This window comes from Hirundo rustica, chromosome 4, assembly GCF_015227805.2.
Source record: "Hirundo rustica isolate bHirRus1 chromosome 4, bHirRus1.pri.v3, whole genome shotgun sequence".
Classification (NCBI taxonomy): domain Eukaryota; kingdom Metazoa; phylum Chordata; class Aves; order Passeriformes; family Hirundinidae; genus Hirundo; species Hirundo rustica.
Genome location: NC_053453.1, coordinates 36,671,157 through 36,694,075, shown reverse-complemented (window position 1 = coordinate 36,694,075; position 22,919 = coordinate 36,671,157). Strand labels below are relative to the sequence as shown.

Sequence of the window (22,919 nt, the reverse complement as noted above, 5' to 3'; positions counted from 1 at the left end):
GCTGTGGAGGAGATCAGATACTGTTTTGAAAAACAAAATGCACAAAAACAAAGCTAAAATATTTTTCTAAATTTTAGTGCTCCTATTCCCAGCAACACTGTGTGTATTTGTTTTATAGCTCAACTTTTAACTGGGACCAGAACTTCTGTTGAAGCCTGGTACATGATGTAGAGTAATTTTTATCACAGCGCCTGCAAATCTTCTGCTTGAATTGTGGCAAACTTTTGTTGTTTTTCTGCTGTTTGTTGAAATCTTCAGGCAAGAGTTTAAAATGTTTTTATAAACTCCTGAATTAAATATTTTGCCTATATTTTCCCTCCAGTTGATAGATCAGTAGATGAGAAAATTTAAATAAAGGGAATTTTTTTCTTTTCAGCCAAGCAAAATGTTGAAATTGGAGACCTCCCCTGCATCAAGTCCAAAAAAACCTTCAGCAGAACTGATTGCCCTAGAGAAAAAACGACTGCAGCAACTAGAGTATGAATATGCTCTAAAGATTCAGAAGTTGAAGGAGGCCCGTGCACTTCAAACCAAGGAACAGTCAAATAGTGCACCTCATGTAGAAGAGGAATCTGAATTTGCATTACCTCAGCCATCGCTTCATGATCTTACACAGGACAAATTGACTTTGGACAGTGAAGAAAATTACTTTGATGATGAAGTTTTGTCTAATTCAAACAGGGAACGAAGGCGATCTTTCAGAGAATCTAATTCTTTTACTAAGCCAAATCTTAAACACATGGATACTCCAAAACAAGAAACTAAAAACAAACTTTCTAAAAAAGCTTCAGAGAAGCCTGAGCTGTTCCTTGGGTTAAATATTGATGAATTGAAAAAACTTTATGCTAAAGCTGACAGCTTGAAAGAGCTGCTAATGAAAAGTACTGCCTTCATTGTGCCGAAAGAAGATCTCTTATGTGGTCAGGTAAATGTTTTACTACTAAATGTGAAGCTTGTCTATATTAGGGGATATGGCAACTGCTCTCTTATCTGTTTATCTGTTTTCTAGGAAATTTCAGTGGACATGGATTTTTTTACATCACAAAGTAAACAAGCTGAAGTGAAACCATTTCCATTTGGACCGTATCGTAGTCCTCTTCTGCTATTTAAATCCTACAGGTATGAAGACTGCAGCAGCTCTTTGACTTACGCTTACATGTTCTTGTTTAAATTTTCTTCTTCCTTGATATCTAGGCATGTACAGAAAGATGAGTCCTAGTGAGAAGAGAAACCTGACTATCCCTAAACAATATTGTCTGGTTTAGGGAATCTAATGATTTCATTTACTCTTTTTTTCGGCTGTATACGTCCCTTGGTTTTGTGCAATATGCTGTATTTGCATTGCATTGCACATTGTTTGATACAACTAAACAAAAAAAGTGATTAAGCATTTGAAAAGAGGCCTTTTCTATCTAGAATGAAGCAATGTAAATCCGAGAAGTGTATTTCAATTATGCAGTCTTTGAACTTGGCTGGGATTTACATTATCTGAGTCAAAATTGGCTCAATCATCTATTTTTGGATTCCTCCTCAGTGGAAAGAGTCATAATCACAGTGATTCATCTTGACCTGACAGTAACATCTGCAAGGGTAATCAATTTGGCACATCTGTCTTCTTGACTAAAGAGAACTTCATTCCTACACATCAAATTTTAGAAAACAAAACTCTGGAATTTAAACTGGAGAAGTTGTATCCTACCATGTGCTTCAGGTTTTTTATTGCAGTGGTCTTACGTAGTAGATGATGGAAGATGCCATCTTTACAGGAGTATTCGTTTTATGTTGTAGGTCATGATGTCAATTCCTGAGGGAGCTAGAAATCCCGAAACTGATGTAGTCAAACTTCAGCTAAAGATTTAAAACGAGTGTTAGTCTGCTAGACTGACTGATTTTGTTTGTTTATATATTCTAAGGCTAATACTCCCCCCCGCCCCCCTCCACTGTTTCTTCAAGTTAATCTTTACAGTTCTCTCTTTGATGTTCTTCTTAATGCTGATTAGAGCATGAGATTTTCTAAAAACTACTGAAATGCACTTTCAACCCGTACTGGGTTTTTACTACACTTCCTGTTTTCATATTAATGAAGTTCTGCACCTAAAGGAGAAGAGAATGCTAGAGGAAAACTTAATTAGGTTGAGAAGTATTCCTTTGTTCCCTTCTTCTGGCTTTTTTTTTTTTTACCTTGTTCTTAGCTTGTAGGTTAATGATGCTTTTGGTCAATAGCGGGGTTTTGGAAATAACGAGGTTTAATACAGAGAGTTATTTTTAATTACATTTTTTAGAAAACTGATGTCTTGCCTTGTGTACTTCATGACAATAACTCGCTGTTTCATTTTAGGTTTAGTCCTTATTTTCGTACCAAGGAAAAGCTGTACCTCAGTTCAATCACATACAGCAATATGATTGAGCCAAAACAGTGTTTCTGCCGCTTTGATTTAACGGGCACGTGTAATGATGATGACTGCCAGTGGTAAGTTCTTCTTCATTTTCTTAGCTTAAACTAAATCTCTTCTAGATGTGACTTTGAGTCTGAAATAAGTACGGTTTTCTTTTCTTTGAAAAGATCTGGATATCTGATCCTATGCACAAGTTCTAGATGTGGCTATTTTTAATACTCTATTAGATATACTTGGAAGAAAAACCTCTTTCATCTAAGCCATGAAGAACGAGGAGGCTCTTTAGATGTAAACTTAGAAAAATAGTGTGGCTGGATAGAGAATATTTCACTTTTTTCTGGTAATTCAAATGGAACTGGTTGCATATGACTTCAGCAAAATGTCAACTCATTGCAGAACCTTAACATAGTGGTTGATACTCTTAAGCGCACTTGATATGAAAAATGTATACCAAATAAATGATTAAGTAAAGAAATAATGATATTGTAGTGTAATTCTAGTTTCCTGGAAAAGTTCTGGCTAGGTTTGTTTCTTTAAAGGCTGGTGTTAAATTGTAGTAAAAAATACTTTGTTTATCAAGTTGTGCAATATGTTTAGAAGTGGATATGGATTGGTTAGGAATGGAAATACATGGAAATGGAATGGAAACCAATATAGAAACCTAACTACTTGTAAAATAGGAGTGAACTTTATTTTGGATAAGCTTTTAGCTGTTGTCATCAGCCCATTGTTTGACTCCTTAAGATACAATAATATCTAGTTCCTATCATTCCCTTATTTGAACTGGAAAGTTCTCAGTACTGTGATGCAGGCTTAAGTTTAGAAAATATATTTAACCAAATTTTAAAGTAAACAGTAGTTTTTCTGTGGGTGTTTTCTTCATGCCTCACCTAAGTGTGTACTAAAACTTTCTTGATATTTTATTGCTGTGATAAATGTATTAATTGCTCATTTATTTGTTTTAGGCAGCACATGAAAGATTGCACTCTTAACCGTAAGCAGCTCTTTCAGGATATTCTGTCTTACAATTTAGAACTGATTGGCTGTTCAGAAAAAAGTACTGATGAAGAAATCAGTGCTGCCACAGGTTATTATGAATCTTTTTTTCTCTTTTGTATCTAAAAGTTAATTTCTGAAGGGAATGTGTTTCATTAAAAGCTTTTGCTGAATGGACTTCTATGTGAAGCTGTATCTTAAGATAACAGCTATATGAAGTTTCTTCAGTTGCCCATTTCAATCCTTTCTAGCGGGTTGTTACCTTGATATCTTACAGAAAGACAACAATCACTGATCTGAGGAACATCTCACTCAAAAAAAAAAAAAAAAAAAAAAAAAAAAAAAAAATTGCTGGGATTCAGGGTGTTGGGGAGCAGTGAGCATGGAATTTTTACCTCTCTCCTTTCTCAGTTCTTTCTGTAAATACTGCACTGAGCTGTTTCAGTGGAGCTGGAATTTTATAACAATGGCAAATGCATTGTTATAAAATTCCAGCTCCACTGAAACTTCCTTCATTTTCATTTCTTTGTGCTAGTGTGTTAAATCACCATGCCTGCCTCTTAAGGCAGTCATATTTCATAAATTTATAATAGAATTTATTAAATTGCAGTTAAGTTACTTAACTGTTTTAATCTATATGCTTACCTAAGCTGCTCATATTCTTGTTTCAGAAAAATATGTTGAAAAACTTTTTGGTATAAACCGAGATCGTATGTCAGTGGATCAGATGGCTGTTCTTCTGGCAAGCAATGTCAATGAGAGTAAAAGTCACAGTAAGTAACTTGGTAGATTAAATATAATGTATATAAACTTTTAAAAATTATGTAAGTACCTTGATGATGTTGTAAACCAAGATTATATTTTCGTATCTTTTATTTATCTCATTTTTATAAATTCTGATTATGGTAAAATAAGGTCAAGAGAGTTTAAGGCAATAATACAATAATTTTGGAGTTGCATTTATAGAATTTATTTGTGCATTTAAGCACAATAAATTTTAAATAAGTAGTATTGAAATGTATGCACTTTTGTTGAATTCACAGAATCTTTTTGTCTAAAATCTTTATTAGGAAATACATTTTATTCTTGAATACAGAAAAGTGAAAGAATTTTTACTACTTTGTTTACAGCACCTCCACATACGACTTGGAAAGAGAAAAGGAAATGGAGACCAAAGTACTGGAGAAAACCTCTGTTAGATAGTAGCAGCGGTGAAGAGGAACAGTTTGTTGGACCTATTAAATACGGTAATCTGGATGTGTGGCACTCTTTAAATGAGTTCTGGAAGAAAAAACCCACCCACCTCTTTCTACCGCTTGATTTTTCAAGTGCTTCTTGAGAAAAGCAGTGCTTTTAATAGTTTTTTTGACTTTCCACTTCCTGTATGCAAACATTATTTTGCATGAATTTTTGGATAAAGGTTGACCTACACTTGTAATTCCATTGGATTTTTTTCTTTAATGTGACTGGAAGTTAGGGTGGAATTTACCTAATTGCCTATTCTTAAAAGGGGAGTAAGGAGCTGTTTCCCTAGAATGTTTCAGCCTAGTCCATATAACATTAGGATTTTTAAAAAATTGTATTTTCCTTCAACAGCCCTGCTTTCTCCTTCCCCCTCCTCCAGAACTTTAAGTAGTAAAACATAGTGTTCAATTAGCTTAAATTTGTACGGTGTTAGTATTTGGTATGAGGTCAGGAGTTATAAAAAGCTGTGGTTAAGCAGCATTTGATATTTGGAAGCTGCTAGAGCATCAGTAACCTGACAGTGTTTCACATGTGACTTGCAAGTAGGAGCTTTAGGATTTTTTAGCAAATCTCTATAAAGGGTTTTTTGAGACTCAGAATTGAGATAAGTTTTTCTTTGTCAAATGTGTTTAGTTCTAATGCTGCCTGATGAACTGCCTCAGTTGGTGCCTGTTGATCAAGGCAGCCTTTATTGCTGATTCTCTCATTCCTTCACATTTGAAATATAACCAGTTCTCTACAGGCAATACAGTTTGAAGGCTGCTGAGATAATGCTATTTATATTGCTATATGCTAGTTCTGATCAATGGGTATACTTGAAATATATAAATGCCACTTCTGGTGAGAGTTACAGATCACTACTGTTTTTAAAAGGAAATTTTCTTTTTAAAAAATTTTGATATTGTTTACAACCCATCCCACAGAACATAAAAAAAGAGTTCCAGTGCTTGATACAGTGGTGACTCCAGATGACGTCCGGTATTTTACAAGTGAGACTGATGACATTTCCAACCTGGAAGCAAGTGTCCAAGAAAACCCCTGTGATGTACAGCTTTGGATTAAACTTGCATATAAATACTTGAATCAAAATGAAGGGTATGTCTGCTACAATTGAGACCTTGCTTCATTTGCTGTTGCTGCTAGGATCAAGTTTCCCTTTTGATGTTAAAGGACTTTCTTCAACAATGCCACAAATAATTTGTTACTTTCAAGCAGGTTAAAAAATAGATTTGATTATATTTCCTACTGTATTTAGTACAGTATTTTAGTAATAAATTGCACTGATGGTTTATATTTGGGTAGATTCTGATTCAGAATGGAAGTTGATGGAAAGTAGTGTGGAAGAAGTAACTGTTTTTGTTTGAAAAGTAGTTTGTGTAAGATTACAGTGGAATGTTGTACTTCCAGCAGTAAAAGTGGACCAGTGAGCTCAAATCATTCTCCTTTAGAGAGTGAATGGTTGGAATAGTGTTTGAAATCACTATCATCAGCAAATTTTCTTATAAGTACAGTACTGCTTGTTGGTTTTATCCCTGTAGAAATCATCCAGTTGAACACTTGATTTCTTATTTTGTGATTATTTTTTAACTTTAGTTTCCTAAGTTTCTCTAGCTTCTCTTCCATAAAATTATGCTACAGGGTACCGTGTTTCTATTGGCAATCAGATCATTTCAATAGGAATTCTGTCATGATGGTTTCATCCATTATGATGATTGACTTCAATTTTAATAATGAGGTACAGTTGAGCAACTGTAGCAGGAAGCAAAGGGGGAATGGAGAGGAGCAGCTCTACTTTAAAAGCCTTGTTTGAAACGGTAGGTAATGGAAAATGTAGGAAAAAATCAGTTTAACTGTATCAGTAGGTGCCTGAACAGTAGAAGGGGTAGAACTGGGAAAGGCCAGTAATCAAAGTGTTACCAGCAAGTGGCAGCATGAGAAGAGCATGCCTTCTAAATATGTGTACTTGGGAAACAACCAAGAAAAGAGGGGAGAAAACCTAGTGGAAGGTACACATCCTTTTCTTAAAACAGCTGCCTCTCCCATTCCCCCTTCGTCAGTACTCTGAAGAAATTTGACTGCTGTATTAGGTGAAAGTAGTGGGATTGGGAAAGCTTCAAACTCAATGCATGGTTAACTGTGTTAGGGTTTTTTTGAGACTTGTGCATTTCTTCTCATAAATGTCCATGCAAAATAATTTCTAAAGTCGTTTTCAGAATAAGTGGGACCTCAGAAGCATTTTGTGGTTTTATGGAAGATGTATTTATGAATTAAAGCTCGGCTCTATGGTTTGCAGTATATAGACAGTTATTTCAGTTAATCTTGTATTACTTGGAGGGTATAATCTTACGATGTGTTAGTTCAAAAAAGATTTCTTTTTTTTTTTTTTGATGTCTTAGCGACAGAACCTGTATCATATGCTAAAATAAAGGCTTATATTTAATGACTGTAGAAAGTAAATTAAATATTTAACAAAAATGTGACTTACTTTACTACACCTTTAAAATATCTACTTAAGTTCTTAAGCCTGTATGATGTAAATGTCTTTATATCCTTGCAGCTTGGGAACTTTGCTTACAGATCAATCTTACCCATTTTCAATTAATTTGCACTCTTTTATTTGAATTGGCAATCTTCATAGAATACTTATTTCTGTGCACTATGATAATTGTACCTGATAACCTCTGAAGGCTGAAAACTTGCTGAAGCTTTGAACCCTTCATAGTGAAGGACAACATGTATAAAAAATGATGGCCTACAGCGTGTGACTTCCATTCTAATTAAAAGCATCTATTTTCATATTTGATAATGTGTAAGTCATAATACCAATGCGGTTGATGTGAGTGCTTTTTTCAATATTTAATTTTAACAGCTCGTCGTCTGAGTGTTTAGATTCTACTTTAAATGTTTTGGCTCGAGCCCTTGAGAATAACAAAGAAAATCCTGAAATTTGGTGTCATTACCTCAGACTTTTCTCAAAAAGAGGAACCAAGGAGGAGATACAGGAAATGTGTGAAACAGCAGTGGAATATGCTCCCTCTTACCAAATCTGGTGGACAGTAAGTAAAAATTTCAAAGTATATATGAGATGTTCCTGTAAGTATATGTTTTCTACTGTATAAAGTCAGCACGTGTGACAGGGAAAGTGTCAAATAAAAAGCAGTGAAGCTTTTTGAAAACTCAGATGTTGAAAATGAAACTAGTCAAGTTCTTGCAGGTTGTTTGTAGAAATCATTGGTTTTCCTCAGCTAGTAAGAGTTACTTAAATCAATATGTTACATTGAATGCAAAATTTGTGTGTTCTTGTACATACTAAAAGTGGTATTTTTTGAAGTTTAATATGAAAATTTGGTGTGATGGAAGGAAACAGTTCATAAGATAGTAAAAGACTTATTTGAAGTTTGTGATCTCTATGATTTTTAAACTTTAACCTAGAAGCTTTACTTGTATTATAATTGTTGTTACTATGATTTTTGTCTCTCTAGTTTCTGAATTTGGAGAATTCCTTTGATGGAAAAGACTATGTATGTGGGAGGATGCTACAGTTCCTAATGGAAGTGACAGGAGGAGGAGAAAACCCAAATCTTGTTTCCTTTCAGCTGCTGGAGACTCTCCTCTACAGGGTTCATTTAAGCCTGTTTACAGGAAGACGTCAAAATGCTCTTGTTCTGCTCCAGGTAATTTCCAAGTTACCACCCCAGGAGCGTTTTCATAGCTTCACCTTTTTATTGCGTGTGACTGTGGTAGTTTGACCTTTAGTGGAGCTGTGCCTTGCTTTAGGAGAATTTCTTCAACAAATACAGGCTTCTGCTTTGAGCTGTGATGCTGTTGTAAAAGCTATGGATATACCTTTGGGGCTTTTGTTGCCTATGTTTTTGATTGTGTAGCGAATAGCCTAGACTACAACGTCTCAAAACAATTCCCAGGGAATTGTTTTTTGGTTTCTAGTAAGCCATAGATCAGGTTTTTGCAGTGAAAAGTCTGAGTATTGCCTCAGGTATTCAAAATTGCTACAGAAATTATCAAACCAGTAGTTCTTGGGAAAGAACATAGTCGTTATCTAGCAGTATTGCCCTGCTCTCAAATCTGCAGACTGTTAAACTACATTTTATTGCTCATATCAACTCTGAAGTCATTGAGTTATCTCCGGCTGGAACTATGATTGTAGAAGTAATTTAGGTGACTGTTAACTGTTGGGTAGGTGATAAAAGCTGTGGCTGAGGGTGAGAAATGGACATCGCCCTCTCCTAAAGTGGGAGCTCTGTCCTTCCAGTTGCAGGTTGTTCCATTCCTGCCACCAGGTGCCAGCCTGTCACTGCCCTCAGACAGAGTTTGAGAACCTCAGGCTTTTGTCTGGCTCCAGTTGGAATGGGAAAGCACAATGCTGTGCTGACTTTCCCCGAATGTACTGAGAAATGTAACTCCAGATGAATAAAAAGAACAGAGGGAGAGTTGTTTGTATCAAATCAACATGAAAATCCAGTGAGAGAATCCAGGGAGAATAACACTGGTTGGTTACCCTTACCTTTCTGCAAAGCATCATCACAAAGCCAAACTTTTTTTCTGAAATGTGTTCAATTCAAAAGAAAGGCTTGGGCAAGAGTGTTTTCTCTGAAATACGATAAAATCATTTCAGAGTAATGACTACTTCAGAATAAATAGCAGTGTGTATTGGAAAACTTAAAAGCAATTCTTTAAAGTATTTTGTGGAGTGAATAAGTGAAATGCTTTTGAAACTGGTGAAGTTTTCACCAGCTTCAGGACATGTGTCCTGCTGAATTTTGCATAAATTTGCAAATATATTCATTCTCTTGAAAAAATGCATTGTTTGATCATACTGTGTTTGTCCAGAAAAATGTTGGCACGTCTCTGGTCATGAGATTCTGTTGTGTTTTAGAAGGAATTTGTGTTTAGACTTTATTTAATTGCATGCTTTAATTATTTTATTTCGGATATGCTAGTTTAACTGGACTGTTCTGTCTTTGCAAATGACTAATAGAAAAATTGAAATAGTACCCTTGTTCTCAGTAAGGTTTCCAAAACATTTTTTAAAACATGTCTAGAGATGGTGGCCCTTTCAGAGACTTGAATAGGTGTAACTTAGTATTGTTATAACTAGAATTTAATAAATAAAAACCCCAAGCCAAACAAACAACCCCAAATACACAAAACCTAGTAGGATATAGTAACTTGAATCCAGGTTGTAGAGAGTTTTAGAGCTACTGTATTACTTCTATGGAACTGGAAGTAATAGGAGAATAAAGCAGGAAAATGGAACGAACACATGTTTAGGAGATGCATGTTTTCAAAGTGTCTCTCTTCACTTTTTGCAATAACAATCTTCTGTGGTTTTTCTGAACCTTTTACTAGAAACCGTGCATAATTTGGATAGCCACACATTCACATAAGGTGAATATGATCCTGATTTGCATAAAGAATTAGTCCCTGTCTTCTCTCTGGGAAACTTTTGAGAATATTAAAACCTACTCTGCCTGTTTTCTTTTCCCATTCTTAAATCGTAAAGACTTTGGTTGAAATGTAATTTCTTTTAACCTTTACAGAATGCTTTAAAATCAGCAAATGAAAAGATAATATCAGAACATCTTACTGCAAGTGACCGTTGCTTGGCTTGGCTGGCTTACATACATCTGATAGAATTTGGTGTTCTCCCGGTCAAGTTCTATGATCCAGCTAATGTCAGTCCTTCAAGAATTGTGCACAAGGAGCCATTTTTGATACCGTGGCAGACAGTTCAAGATGTGAAGACTGATCCTGATACACTTCTAGCTATGTTTGAAGGTAAGATAAGGTGGTAAATATTTAATACATTCTTCACATGTTGTAGTTCAAGAAGTATTATTCAACTTTGGAATTTCAATACAGTGCTGATGACTACTAACTCATTGAATTAATACAGTGAATATTGATTTTAATTTGAACAAATCTGGGTTCTTGGGTGCTTAACCAACACCCTGAGTTTTTCATCTGTTTTTCAACCCGCAACTTAGCTTGGTACAATATCGTAGTTCAGAGAAGCAATCACAAGCCACTGATTGGTCTTTATAATGTTGCTAGTTTTCCTGAGCTTATGCAAGCATAAAGCCAAGCTTCAGCCATCCTTCTTTCTTACTCTTTCTCTCCTCAGTAGGATGTGTTTATTGGAAAGTTACTTTCCTGGAATATTAGTGTATTTCCTTAAAAGAGATTATCTTAATTCACAATTTAGGTAAATTGAATACATTTTTTAAAATGTAAAATGAAGATATTAGAAGAAATTGAGTTTTTAGCTTATGGTGGTGCTGCCAGAGGTAGACTTCATAGTAGCAGACAAATGCTGTTATATAGTTTTTATAAACGTCAGTATTTAGTGGTTAGCCGGCAGCAGTGTTGAGTTGCCACTGAGAAAATACCTATTCTGCTGGTGGTAATGCAGTGTTGAAATTCTCAAGGATCAATGGAGTAGCCCAGCTGTGTGAGTGAAGGCAGTCTAGCTTATAGTAATGGGGTGTTCAATGTTGGATGACTTTATTACACTGAGGAGAAAAATAATATCCTATATTAGCTTTTGCCTCAGTAGCTTTCAGCAACTATGCTGAAAATCCTGTAATGTGATTTTAAATCTAGGGATACGTTTCTGTCTGTAACATTGCTTTACTGTTTCATTGGTAGGATGGTTCCTATTTTTAAAATGAATAAGAGATGAAATGGAAAGATTTGTCTTTGTACTGTGGTGAAAAGTAAAGAGAGCTTTTCTAAAGCTGATCATCTGTTTCTAGCGATTTGCAAAAACAGCACTCTCAGAAATATCTTTTCATGCTTATGTATTTGCATTATGTTCTTGGAGACATTTTATTATGTTGGGGCTTCACATAACTTTGACACTGTTGGACGTGTAAAGACTTTGTTTTTACTTTTGTTTTGAAGATGCAGTGAAAACATGTACTGATGAAAACCTTGAAGCTGACAAAAGAATAGCTATCTGCTTTCCTCTGTACAGAAACATGATAGCTTTGCTGAAACTTCTTGAAAGGTAAGTTGTTTCAAGACATTCTTAACTGGAGTACTTGGCAATTTTTTGTTGTTGTTGTTGTTTAACTTAACCTTGACTTTTCTTTAAGGTGGGAGTCTGCTGCAGAACTTTGTAGAACTTTATTGGAGCTCTGCCCTAACAACTGTCAGCTCTTGGAGAGTTTGGCCACCTTGTATTTGCAGATGGAGCAGAGTGAAAATGCCCACAACGTGTGGATTGGAGCTTTTGAGAGGAATCCTCAGAATGCAGAAATCTTTTATCGATTGTGTAAATTTCTTGTTTCACAGGTAATATTCCACATCAAAACTTACTTGCTGGTCTACTAGCTCTGCAAAGTTTGGGGTTAGGGTGTTTAAAAATGTTATCAAATTGACTCAATTTCATGATACTTTTGTAATGTCTAGTACTCCTTCCTATAAATAGGAAAAGTATAATTGGCAAGGCAAGTGACATGATAAAAGATAATCTTAGCAATTACATAAAATTATAGATTTATAATTTGGTTGTTCTAACTCAGTGTTAATATCCGTAAACAAGAATAACAGGAAGTAAAAGTATGCCCTGTAATATTTTATCTTCTTTCTACTGCTGACTGCCTCATTTGAATTTCATTTGTGAGAGAATGAAGACAATGGAGCATTGCAGAAATAGACACACCACTTATTTATTTTGCTTAAATCAGTCTTACCATATTCAGATTTATGTTTGATTTTAATTTTTTTCATTTTTAAAAAAAAAAACCCAAACAACAAAACAGGAAAAGTCAAGCAGCATTCTTCCACTGTTGCAAGATTTTGTGGCAGCTTTCTTTGAGAGTACATGCCAACAGCATGGTCCCATGGATCTCTTAAGGTATGTTTAGAATAATTCTTTAATTTAAATTTTGCCAGTATTGGCATTTTCTTGAATTACATGATAATCTAGAACATTTAAGCTCTGGTTTTTAGCATGGCATGCATGTTTTGCCAAAACTTCAGTGAATGGTGATTTGGTATAAGGTTTACACTTGTTTTTGCATAGACACTAATTTATGAAGCCATGAGCTTCTAAAAATAAAACAGCAAGCAAGTTGAATGTCTGGATTCCTTTTTTCTCTTGTAGATATCTCTTGAATTTTCCAATGCCCATTGAATTTACATCACCTCTCTATAAAGAACATCTTACAGATGATGTTGTTAACCAGCAAATCCCGTATCTGTGGCAGATCTACTGGTGAGATTTTCCCAGGAATTTCTGAGAAACAGCTGTTGTGTCTGAGTAAATTGCATTTTCAAAAGCAGAGTATTCATTACCTGCCTAAGGGTGTATCACTTTGGATTCTCTGAATAAATGCTGCTGCACAATGGAGATAATTTTATGAAACTGAGTTGCATATCAACTTAAATTTTCCACTTGAGAAATCTTTCAGAAATTCTGACCTATGGAAATGGTAAATAGGTGTGTTCATATCAAAGTTATTTGTTTGTTTTACTTTTGTTTCGGTTTGCTGCTACTAGTAGTGGTTTTCTTTCTCTTGGCTTTCAGTTCTCTCCCTTTTATATTACAATCATTTCACTTCACAAAAGTTTCTATTCTGTTTAGTCCTGATCTCCGCAATTACCTTAACTCATTGTTCCAGCTGTTCATGGAGAAGCTCCAGAGCAAAGTAGTGCAGGAGGGTAACCTATTCCTCTGCAAGAGATTGTAAAGAAACACGTCTTTGTCATGCATACACAATCTTTTTTTCTTTTTTGCTTTATTTCTGTTTCTTCCATCATTCCTTTTGATAGCAGCAGTATACAGGATTACCAGACACCACAATATTAGCCACCTGTAACATGCACTAGTTACTTAACTATGGTTACTGAGGTGCTGGCTTAGGCTGTTTAAGAAGTTTACCATTTCATGGTCTGGGTTTGACAGTCTTCACAAGTAGCTATTTGACTTTTCAGATAAGTAGAAGGGCAAGGATGATATTACTTCACATACTGAGTGAGGACTCCTCAGAACTTCTTCAACACTGTTGCTTATTGTTTTTAATTGGTGGACAACTTACAGGTAAAATGTATGGCTTTAAAAAAAATTTGATCTAAACCTTATATAAAGATTATGAGGTAAGGGTTTTTTTGCATTGTCTATTACTACCAGCTTAAAGACTTTTTTTTTTTGTTAACAAAATACCTCTTGACAAGCTCAGTTTCGGGGTTGGCACTTACACAGTAGAAGTATTATTACTATGACACTTGAGGTCTCTATTTAGTCATAAGGTACACTGACATAAGCTAAGATTCTTCTGTATTTTAGCACCTGCTTTTAAGAGGGAAAATAAGTGCTCCTGAAATAAGTACCTAAATTACTTTCTGAGCTAATAATTGGGTGTTTTCTCAGTTTGAGTTTTGCTGCAATAAGTTTCTAGGTACCTGGGCCTGTGTATCTATATTTCCTTTCTTCAGGTGTGGAGGACAAAAGACACAAAAGTTCACTTTTACCAATTGAAAATAGATTGAAATCAGAAAAGCCTTAAAGGTCTTGTAGCAATGTTTTACTTGGAAAAATTGGTGTGTGCACACATGTGTGTTTCCACATAAATGTAATACACAAATTTAGAAGGAGTAGCAAATAGGTGATTTTGTTCATAATTCCTGGGGAAAGCAGGAGTAGAATCAGCCACTGATTATATGACTTTAGCAAGGTCAGCTCTATCTTTCTATATTTCTGTATCTTCCTTCTTTATGAGGTGGTTAGATCTCCCCCCCCAATACTTATTGCAAGTCTTACTTTTCTTTCATTGTTACGTTACACTTTGAAATGCGGAGTTTTCACGGTGTCTTGATCTAAGATTGTCTCTGCTCCTGTCTTTAATGAGGTCTTGTGTGTTGGTCCAACTGTATGTTTGAGAAGCTGTTGAACAAAATTAAAGGGAAGGGGAGGGTGTTGACCTTTCTCTTCATGGTTTTTTTTTTCCTTTGGCAGAATCAGTATGTTTCTACCCCAGATCCTGGTAATACTTGTTTCAGAATACTAACTTTGTTGCCAGAGACTGATGCTATTTCTCAAGTGGCTTTAATTTGACTTCAAAATGTATTGTTCTGGAGCTTTCCAAATGGAAACTAAAGACTTGTCTCCATTCTGTAGCAATTAGAGCATTCCTATTAGAAGGATTAGTAGAGGGTACTTTACAAGAGTAGAAGACAGTTTGTAATATTTAATTTATTTTTGAAGGCTTGCAGTTTAAACTTCATGGTTGATTTATTCCTTTTTACCTGCTTTTGAGACTTACCCATTCTAATAAATTGACTGATAAATCAGTCCATTATACTGTTAAACTGGAAACACTGTTTTTCTTACTTACATCTGAGAATGGGAAATTCTTAATTGTGTCTTACTCTTAGTGTGTAATTACAAGTATTGTTTATGACAAACAACAATTTTTATCTTCTTATATAAACAGTTTGTGCCAGTCTCTTCATGCAAGTGTTGGTGAAGCACTGGATGCTTATGAAGCAGCTCTAGGGGCAGTGATGCAGCAGGAAACTGTTCAGAACATTTGGTTGGAGTAAGTTCTTAAGGGAAGAAAGTTAATTAATCTAAACTAGTAAGTGAACACTACCAGAGCCATCTTTTTTCTTTTCTTTTTCTTCCAGTTACCTTGTTTTTCTCAATAGCAAAGTTGTTGAATCCACCAACAAAGTTCAAGAATTCAAGCTTTTTACTGATCTAGTGAACAGATGTCTGGTGACAGTCCCCACACGATACCCAATTCCATTTAGTTCTGCTGATTATTGGACCAATTACGAGTTTCATAATAAGGTAAAAATGTGTCTGTGGACAGTTTTAGTTAAACAAAGAGGCTGATGACCTGTTAGCAGGTACCTGTAATCTATTTGTTCAAGTACAGCACCAGTACGTGAACACTGAGAGCTAGAAAAAGAAGTGTCTTAGTGTAAGCAGTGTTTTGAGCAGAAGAGCATCTAGCAGTCATCTTTTCAAAAAAAGGTCTTGTAATGCAAAGAGAAACTTTATGGCAAGGTAATGAAAAAATTGTTTTTTTCTAGAGGAATAGGAAGGAATATATATGGAAGGGTCTGCAGAGCTGTACCACTGGTGGATGGAAACAGTTTTGATGATAGAAATTATGATGGTTGAGAAACAGAAGAAATAAAGTAGGAGGAAAAAGTTGAGCACTTTTACAGACAGGAAAAAGCTTATAGACATCTTGGATCCCATTTTGCTAACAAATAATGCATTTATCTTTATGCACTGAATGCAGGCTAGAAGGACTAAAATAGGTGGTGCTAGCAATTTGACACTAAATTCATACTACACAAATTGATTTCTGTACCCTTGAGGGATAAGGTCTGAAGGTGGCAACTCATTTTAGTCATAGTGTTCGCAGTTTGTCATACCATTATTCTTAGCAAAAGAAGACCTATAAAGGGGATTAATGTTTATAATTCAAATTCTACAGGTAATTCTTTTTTATTTGAGCTGCATTCCAAAATCTCAGCATTCCAAAACCTTGGAACGGTTTTGTTCTACCATGCCTACTAATCCTGGACTTGCACTGAGGTATGTAAAAATACTTCTAATTAAGGCAGGCAGTTAACATAACTATTGTTTTTTGTGCAAGATATGCATAATTTACTTTCTGCTACAGAAATAAAACTATTCCTCTATTATTGCATGTTGCTTGAGGCATGTTGTGCCTTCTAACATCATCTCAATCTTAGATTTGACAATGTTCTGTTCTATCTACAGGCAGGTTATAATTATACAGAAATTAACTCTGCATTGTGCATGATGACTACAAATGGTCAAAATTTCAAGTGGGTAGATTAACGTCAGATACATATTAAAATCTTGTTGTTACTTGATGATCTATTACTAATATAGTTCCAGAGCAGATAAAAATGGATATACTGGTCTATAACAATGCTAGCTTAAGGCTTAACTTGACATCTTTTTAAGTAATGATAAAACATAATTTAAAGGAAATCTGATGGGGAAACAACTAGATAATGTAAACATTGCACTGGCTCTTACTTGAACAGTATTTCAAAATGTGCTCTGCCAGGATTGGAGTCTGTGTTTTACTGTGTTCAGGTGCATTGAATGCATGAATATTTGAGTAATGTTGAAAAGTCCCAAAACACTGTTCATCATCAACAGTGACCCCAAAGAACTCAAAGCAAGGCTCATGTGTGGTTGTGGGCATGGGGGAGAGCATGTTACACCTGCCTTTGGCACATGAAGTTGCATGGCTTCATTTTAAACCAAGTTGCCATTCTGTCTAGATGGAACTTGCAGCTCCCTTAGACTATGTTGATGCTGCATTAAATGGGTGAGCAGAACTGACTGAACAGTACCTCTAGCCCCATTACTATGAAACTAGTTTGTCTTTTCAAGTGTGCAGTTACCTTGTGCATGCTAAAAGTGAATCCACTTGTAATATGCCAAGATCATGTTTTCTCTCTGATTTCACTCTTCTTAGTTATTCTCTGAAAGTGTATCTTAACTTGTTTTGCTCTGAGAGCATGATCAAATCAAGATTGTATATGGTGGCTTGGGATTTTCCTACTTGCAGCTCTTGACTCAGATTAGGTATAATATATTTCGTGTAGTGTGTTTGTGTCTTTGAGTGGCTTTTCTTTTACAAGTGATTAGAGCAGTGTTCCTTTCTCATGAATGCCTTTTGCAGACTGCTTCTGCGATACTGGGAGGAGAGCAATGTTCAGATTCTGAAACTACAAGCCAAGATGTTTACATATAATATCCCAACATGCCTGGCCATCTGGAAAATGTAATGCAACAGTCATACATCTGTTTTCATAGCTATTGCTTTTGTTTGTAAGGTTTACTTCACAAAGGTAAATCTGAAATGTCCTTCCAATTGGGCTTGTACTGGAAGCTTCTTTTTCGTTAGCTTATTCTTTAGAGAGTAACTGTTCGATACAGCAGACAGAGATACTGTCACTTCTTAAAAATGAGAAACGGAATTTCCCTCTTGGGGAAACTGAATGGATATTATGCAGATAAAGATGAATGATGTATTTACAAGTTGCTTTTTTAAATTCAACTATTGACTTCTGTCTCCCCCTCTCTACCCCTCCCCTTTATATATCACAATAGCAGTATTCTCCATTATCCAGTGATGCTGAACTGATCTTTTTCTTCAGTGTTTGTTCATAATGGGGAACCACTGAAATGTCTTGCTCATGTAAGGTTGTTTTTAAAAAATGGCTATTTTTATCTTTTCACAAAGATTAACCTCATTGGAAGTTAGTTTCTTCTCAAGGAATTAGTAATTCCATTCCACAGTCAGTATTCTGCCATTAATGGCATTTAAAATAATTCAAGAATAAATGTTTTTATATATTTCTTTTCCTCAGAGCCATTGCTGCCGAATGCTTTCTAATGGGACAAAGAGAAGTAAGTCGACACAGTGTACTAAAATGAGTAATTATGAAATTCTGTAAAACTTCTCATACCTTTGCTTTATCCAAAGCAATGGTAATCTTGTAAATCCAAGATTTCTAGTTAGTTGAAATAGTTTATAAACACCAAAACACGTGCCTCAATTGTGAGAAATGTTTTTGACAGTCGAGACAGAGCATGCACTCATGATATAATCCATGCTTTCTGTGTACCTTTCCCATACTGAGAAGGCTGTATTCTCCCTTTTTTTTTTTTTTTTTTTTTTAACCTGGAGGAGATTGTTGTATTTTAAGTTCTAGCAGAGGGAAGCAAGACTCGTGCTGGAAGATGCTAATAACTATCTTTACAAGTAGACAACAGAGCTGGAGAGAGACTTTTTGCAAGGGCATGTCATACTAGGACAAGAAGGAATAGCTTCAAACTGAGAGGAGGTATAGATTGGGTATTAGGAAAAACAATTTTACTGTGAGGTGGTAAAGACACAAACTGATTGCCCAGAGAAGTTGTAGATCTCTTCTAGGGATGAGGTTTCTAGGCCATACTGGGTGGGGTTTTGAGCAACCTGGCCTAGTTTAGTGGAAGATGTCTCTGCCCATGACAGACGGTTTGTTTTCTAGATGATCTGGTTTCCAACCCAAACCATTCTTTGATTCTGTGAAGTACTTGGAAGAGTGGGTCTGCCAAGCTAGTGTATGGAAAGAGTTTCTATAGTTCCTGACCACATGAAAGACTCCAATTTTTTCCAAAAATAATAGGTTTACTTATTAGTACTTAGGGTAGGGAAATACCACTCTATGTACAAACACAGAAGAGGTTTTTTGGCACAGCAACAGCATCACTTTTCAAACAGAATGATCTTCCTGGTATTGTTGCTGTCACCTTCAAAATACTCTTCCACCTGTGAAAAGATGCTGTGTATTTGAGGGTGAGGGCTGTCATGAGGCCCTGGATTTGTCACTCATCACTTGCTTGTGGTATTTGAGTTTTGTGTGTCATCTCTTGGCATCCTTTTTTGTCAGTAGTCTTCTGAATCAATCTTAAAGCTTTAACTGATCCATAAAGGGGAGCATGGCTGTTGTTAGACTCACATATGAAATGTTTTCTTTCCTTTTTTATGGTCTTAGAATGTTTAAAAAGAACATCCCCTAAGCAGAATTATTTGGTTTGTTCGATCAAATAGCTCAAAGTCAGGAGCTATCAAAGGCTGGATTGCCTATTCAACCTTAATTCTGTCTCTGTGTTGATGGTTTGGTGTAATCTGTAATTAGTCACAGATCCCTGCTTCAGTCATTGTATTAGATGGACAACATCTTAAGACACTGCCTATAGTAAGGCCGGTGACTGAAAAGAACTCTGTCTGATTTGTTTGGTTAGAAAAATAATCTGTCAAATGCATAATAAAGAGGGCCCTTAAAGAAAATGAACCAATTAAAATGAAGGCATATGTGAAACACTGTAGCTGGATTACACCCAGAAGAAATCTTGTGGTTTTCTTCTGCAACCGCCTCACTAATTATACGGTATGTGGTGAAATGACTTAAGTAGTCACACACAGTGCAGAAAAGTCTCACATGCTTTTATGGAGGTCTTGGTCTGGGATGTAGCGAGCACTTAAAACTGTTTACACAAACCAGTGATTGTTCCAGATAACTGGATTTTCTAGTGAACAAGTAAGATATTTGTTTAAAATTGAATTGTGATTCAGATTCTGGACTTCCTGTTCCTGGAGAACCTGTCATTTATTTCCTTCAGAGGTCATGTAGAGGTTTGTTAAAAGAATATGAAAGTGGGTACAAGTATTTAAAATGCCAACATATACCTTCCCTAGTGACTCTGATTGAAGTTGGGACTTAAGATACCAGTAGTTGAAGGACACTTGAGTAAGTACTAGTATTAAATATTTTGGTCCTCTATTTTGAACCATAAAATGGTAAAACCATTTTTTTTGAGAGTTGCAAAGACTCATATTGATTGTTAAAGCATAGATAGATAGATGCTGAACAAAAAAAGCCCATGGAACAGTTATTTTCATTGCAGGGTTGTGATGATATGCAATAGACAAGACTTGAGACTACATATTGAGTGGTGAAAGAAATACTCAGTAAGCTGCTTCATTCCCTGAATGTGTTCCATCCTGTGCAATGAATGAGGCAAGAATCTTGTGAAGAAAAATAGCAGGTCCTCATGTAACTAATCATGTTCATACAAGGGTCAGAATTAAGGTCAGACATAAACTTGCCTTTGCTTTTAGTACAAATTTAATGCTTGACTTCAAAACTATTTTAAAAATTATTGCAAGAGATTTTTTTGCTTCAAATAATTCATTTTGAGTGCCAGAAATTGTGCTGACTTTTAATACATGCCTTTATTTTACAGGTCCATCATTTATATCAGAGAGCCCTTCAGAAGTTACCTCTATGTGCAACACTGTGGAAAGATGTAATGTTTTCTCCTTATGATTTAAGTTTGAGGTTTCATATAAATTCTCTGCATATCCCATATCCATAGATGTGGTGATGCTCAGGCTCTGGCTAAATCTTATATCTGCTTCCCCATCTCTTTCAGCAACTCTTGTTTGAAGCATCAGGAGGAGGTAAAACTGATAACCTGAGAAAACTAGTTTCCAAGTGCCAAGAGGTTGGAGTCAGCCTAGATGAGCTTTTAAATTTAAACACGTACAGAACAGAAAACAAGAATCACTGAACGCTGGGTATGGTCAGCCATAAGTCCTATAAAATGCCAGAATCAGTTGAATGGTTCTTCAGGCTGATCCATGCCCTAAGATCTATGTAAGGCAGATGAGTATTGCTGAGCATATCAAGTCTCCAGTCTGCTTTCCTTGAACCTGGAAACAATTGACATCACCTTCCTCTGGAAACATGAACTCCCTGTCTGGCCTTGCTTCTGGGCCCTGCCAGATTCTCATAACGTCATCTACGTAAGTATAGTTAATCAAAATGACAGACTTTATTTTTTTATGTTTTCTTTTTATTTACTATTTTCTTTGTTTTGCTGTTCCTGATTCACTTGACACTCTCACTGATGCCTGAGAGATCTGTGTTTGGGATTAATTTACTGGGCTGTGTTTACAGTAAAAAACAACTAGTCCATTTTGGGTTTTTCCTTTTTTAAACCTTTTTTGAGACTTTTTCATTACAGGATTTAAAACAAAAGCAGCCGCTCTTAAGGAAAGTGTAACTGCCGTGGCCACAAGTATGCTTCTTGCACTTGAAGGCTCTAAGAGGGCTGCTTACTGCCCTTTTCTGCATTGGACTCATGGCAGAGACTATTAAACTTGAAGATTAAAGAAACTTTTGCAAATGCCAGTGCATCAGAACCTAAGAGTGGTCAATTATGTGCAATTTTTTGTAAAGAAATTTTAATTTATAATAAAGTTTAACAGTTTAAAGAAAGATAATATTTATCTGTTTTGTTTTGTTACTTCCTTGCACTATTACAGGTGTTTTTACAGAGATATTTTTAATACAATCTCACATTTAAAAAAAAAAATCGGTTGTCTTTTGTTAGTTTGATCAAGAGATAAGCAGATATGGTTGAGCTGCCTATTGTGGATATAGAAAAACTGTCCCCTTGGGGTTGTTTTCATCCCCTTGCCTCAGGTACACAGTTGTTTGTCCCATAATAACTATTCCTATCAGTACCACTTCAATAAAGGAAGATACATTTTATATTGTCCTTTTTGCCCTCAATGAAATGAGGCCTACTTTCTAAAGTTGCTTACATGTACATTGTAGAGAGAGATGAAATAGGTGCCAAGTAATATCAAAAGGTGGCAGTAGTACCTATTGCACTGCAGGTGTTTCATTAAGATGCCAGTATATGAGTGATCCTCATGGTAGAGAGTGAGACAAACTAGTTGTGACATAACTGTTTCCAGTAACTTTCAAACCCCTTACTGTATCTGAAGCTAAAGCTTCTATATGAAGCTCTCTTAAAGGAGGAAAAAGTGGGACATACTGGTTTTCTTCCAGGGGAATTGAGAGTGTTTCTGCACCTTAAATCCTTTTAAACAACTCATACTTAATTTTATAATTCATGCTTAAAAAAATGTAAAGTAAAAATAAGTGTAAAGAGTAAAAGTACTCACTTTAATGGCCAAGTTTGCCTGCAGACTACACAACCAGTATTGGAAAATTGTCTCATACCTATTCTTTACTGGAATAGTGTGGTGTCCTGATTTTTTTTTCACGCTTACGTCATGTGGCACATACCACCTAAGTGCAGTATTCAGTTTTTCTTTTAAAAAACCCCTTAAGTTTGATGAATGCTCTCTTCCATAGTTAGCCAAATATTTTTTCAGAGTTTGTCTTTAAAATTTTCCAGATAAGCAGTTGATACTTTTCTGCAGCATGTGGTTTTTTTAGTGAGATACCATTTTACCTGTTCCACTATTAAAAATGGAAAAGCTGTCAAGGGATAGAGCAGTTACACTGCCCTGTACAATACCTTAGTCTTGTATTGTGCTTAGGGCTGTTACCTGGTGACCTTTTTTGCCTTGCTGTACAGTGACTTTTAGCAAAAGACCTTATAAAGGAGACATTAGGCTTTACATTTTCATCAGGGATTAATCATGTATACTGTGCTTTAATGGCTTCTAAAGATACTTGGAGGTAGGAAGGGGAAACCAGAAGCCCACAATGTTCTGATTAAAATACCCATGGTTTTTGCATGTGGCCTTTTGACACAGTCTTGATGTGTATATAAAAGTGACTGATTATAATAGGAATTGTTAATTTAGAAAGTGAAATTAAAAAGTACGGAGAAGCTGTACGGTCTTTTGAGTGGCAGAGACTTTTTTTTTTTTTTTTTTTTCCTCCTTG

At 35.6% G+C, this 22,919-nt stretch overlaps 1 protein-coding gene across 5 annotated transcripts in view; it reads left to right on the top strand.

The window, feature by feature from the left end:
• Positions 1-21,491, top strand: part of ZFC3H1 (zinc finger C3H1-type containing) — a 40,172-nt gene extending 18,681 nt beyond the window's left edge. For all 5 annotated transcript variants that reach the window (XM_058420165.1, XM_058420164.1, XM_058420163.1 and 2 more), the window contains exons 15-35: positions 377-925; positions 1,010-1,119; positions 2,339-2,470; positions 3,362-3,483; positions 4,064-4,165; positions 4,523-4,639; positions 5,561-5,732; positions 7,507-7,693; positions 8,120-8,311; positions 10,196-10,433; positions 11,559-11,664; positions 11,753-11,951; positions 12,422-12,516; positions 12,766-12,876; positions 15,095-15,199; positions 15,288-15,453; positions 16,112-16,212; positions 17,342-17,443; positions 18,033-18,072; positions 20,455-20,517; positions 20,644-21,491. In XM_058420165.1, coding sequence (XP_058276148.1) covers positions 377-925; positions 1,010-1,119; positions 2,339-2,470; positions 3,362-3,483; positions 4,064-4,165; positions 4,523-4,639; positions 5,561-5,732; positions 7,507-7,693; positions 8,120-8,311; positions 10,196-10,433; positions 11,559-11,664; positions 11,753-11,951; positions 12,422-12,516; positions 12,766-12,876; positions 15,095-15,199; positions 15,288-15,453; positions 16,112-16,212; positions 17,342-17,443; positions 18,033-18,072; positions 20,455-20,517; positions 20,644-20,781 — 3,147 coding nt within the window. In that variant the 3' untranslated portion in view covers positions 20,782-21,491. The remainder of the gene's footprint in view (positions 1-376; positions 926-1,009; positions 1,120-2,338; positions 2,471-3,361; positions 3,484-4,063; positions 4,166-4,522; positions 4,640-5,560; positions 5,733-7,506; positions 7,694-8,119; positions 8,312-10,195; positions 10,434-11,558; positions 11,665-11,752; positions 11,952-12,421; positions 12,517-12,765; positions 12,877-15,094; positions 15,200-15,287; positions 15,454-16,111; positions 16,213-17,341; positions 17,444-18,032; positions 18,073-20,454; positions 20,518-20,643) is intronic.
• Positions 21,492-22,919: the final 1,428 nt, after the last annotated feature.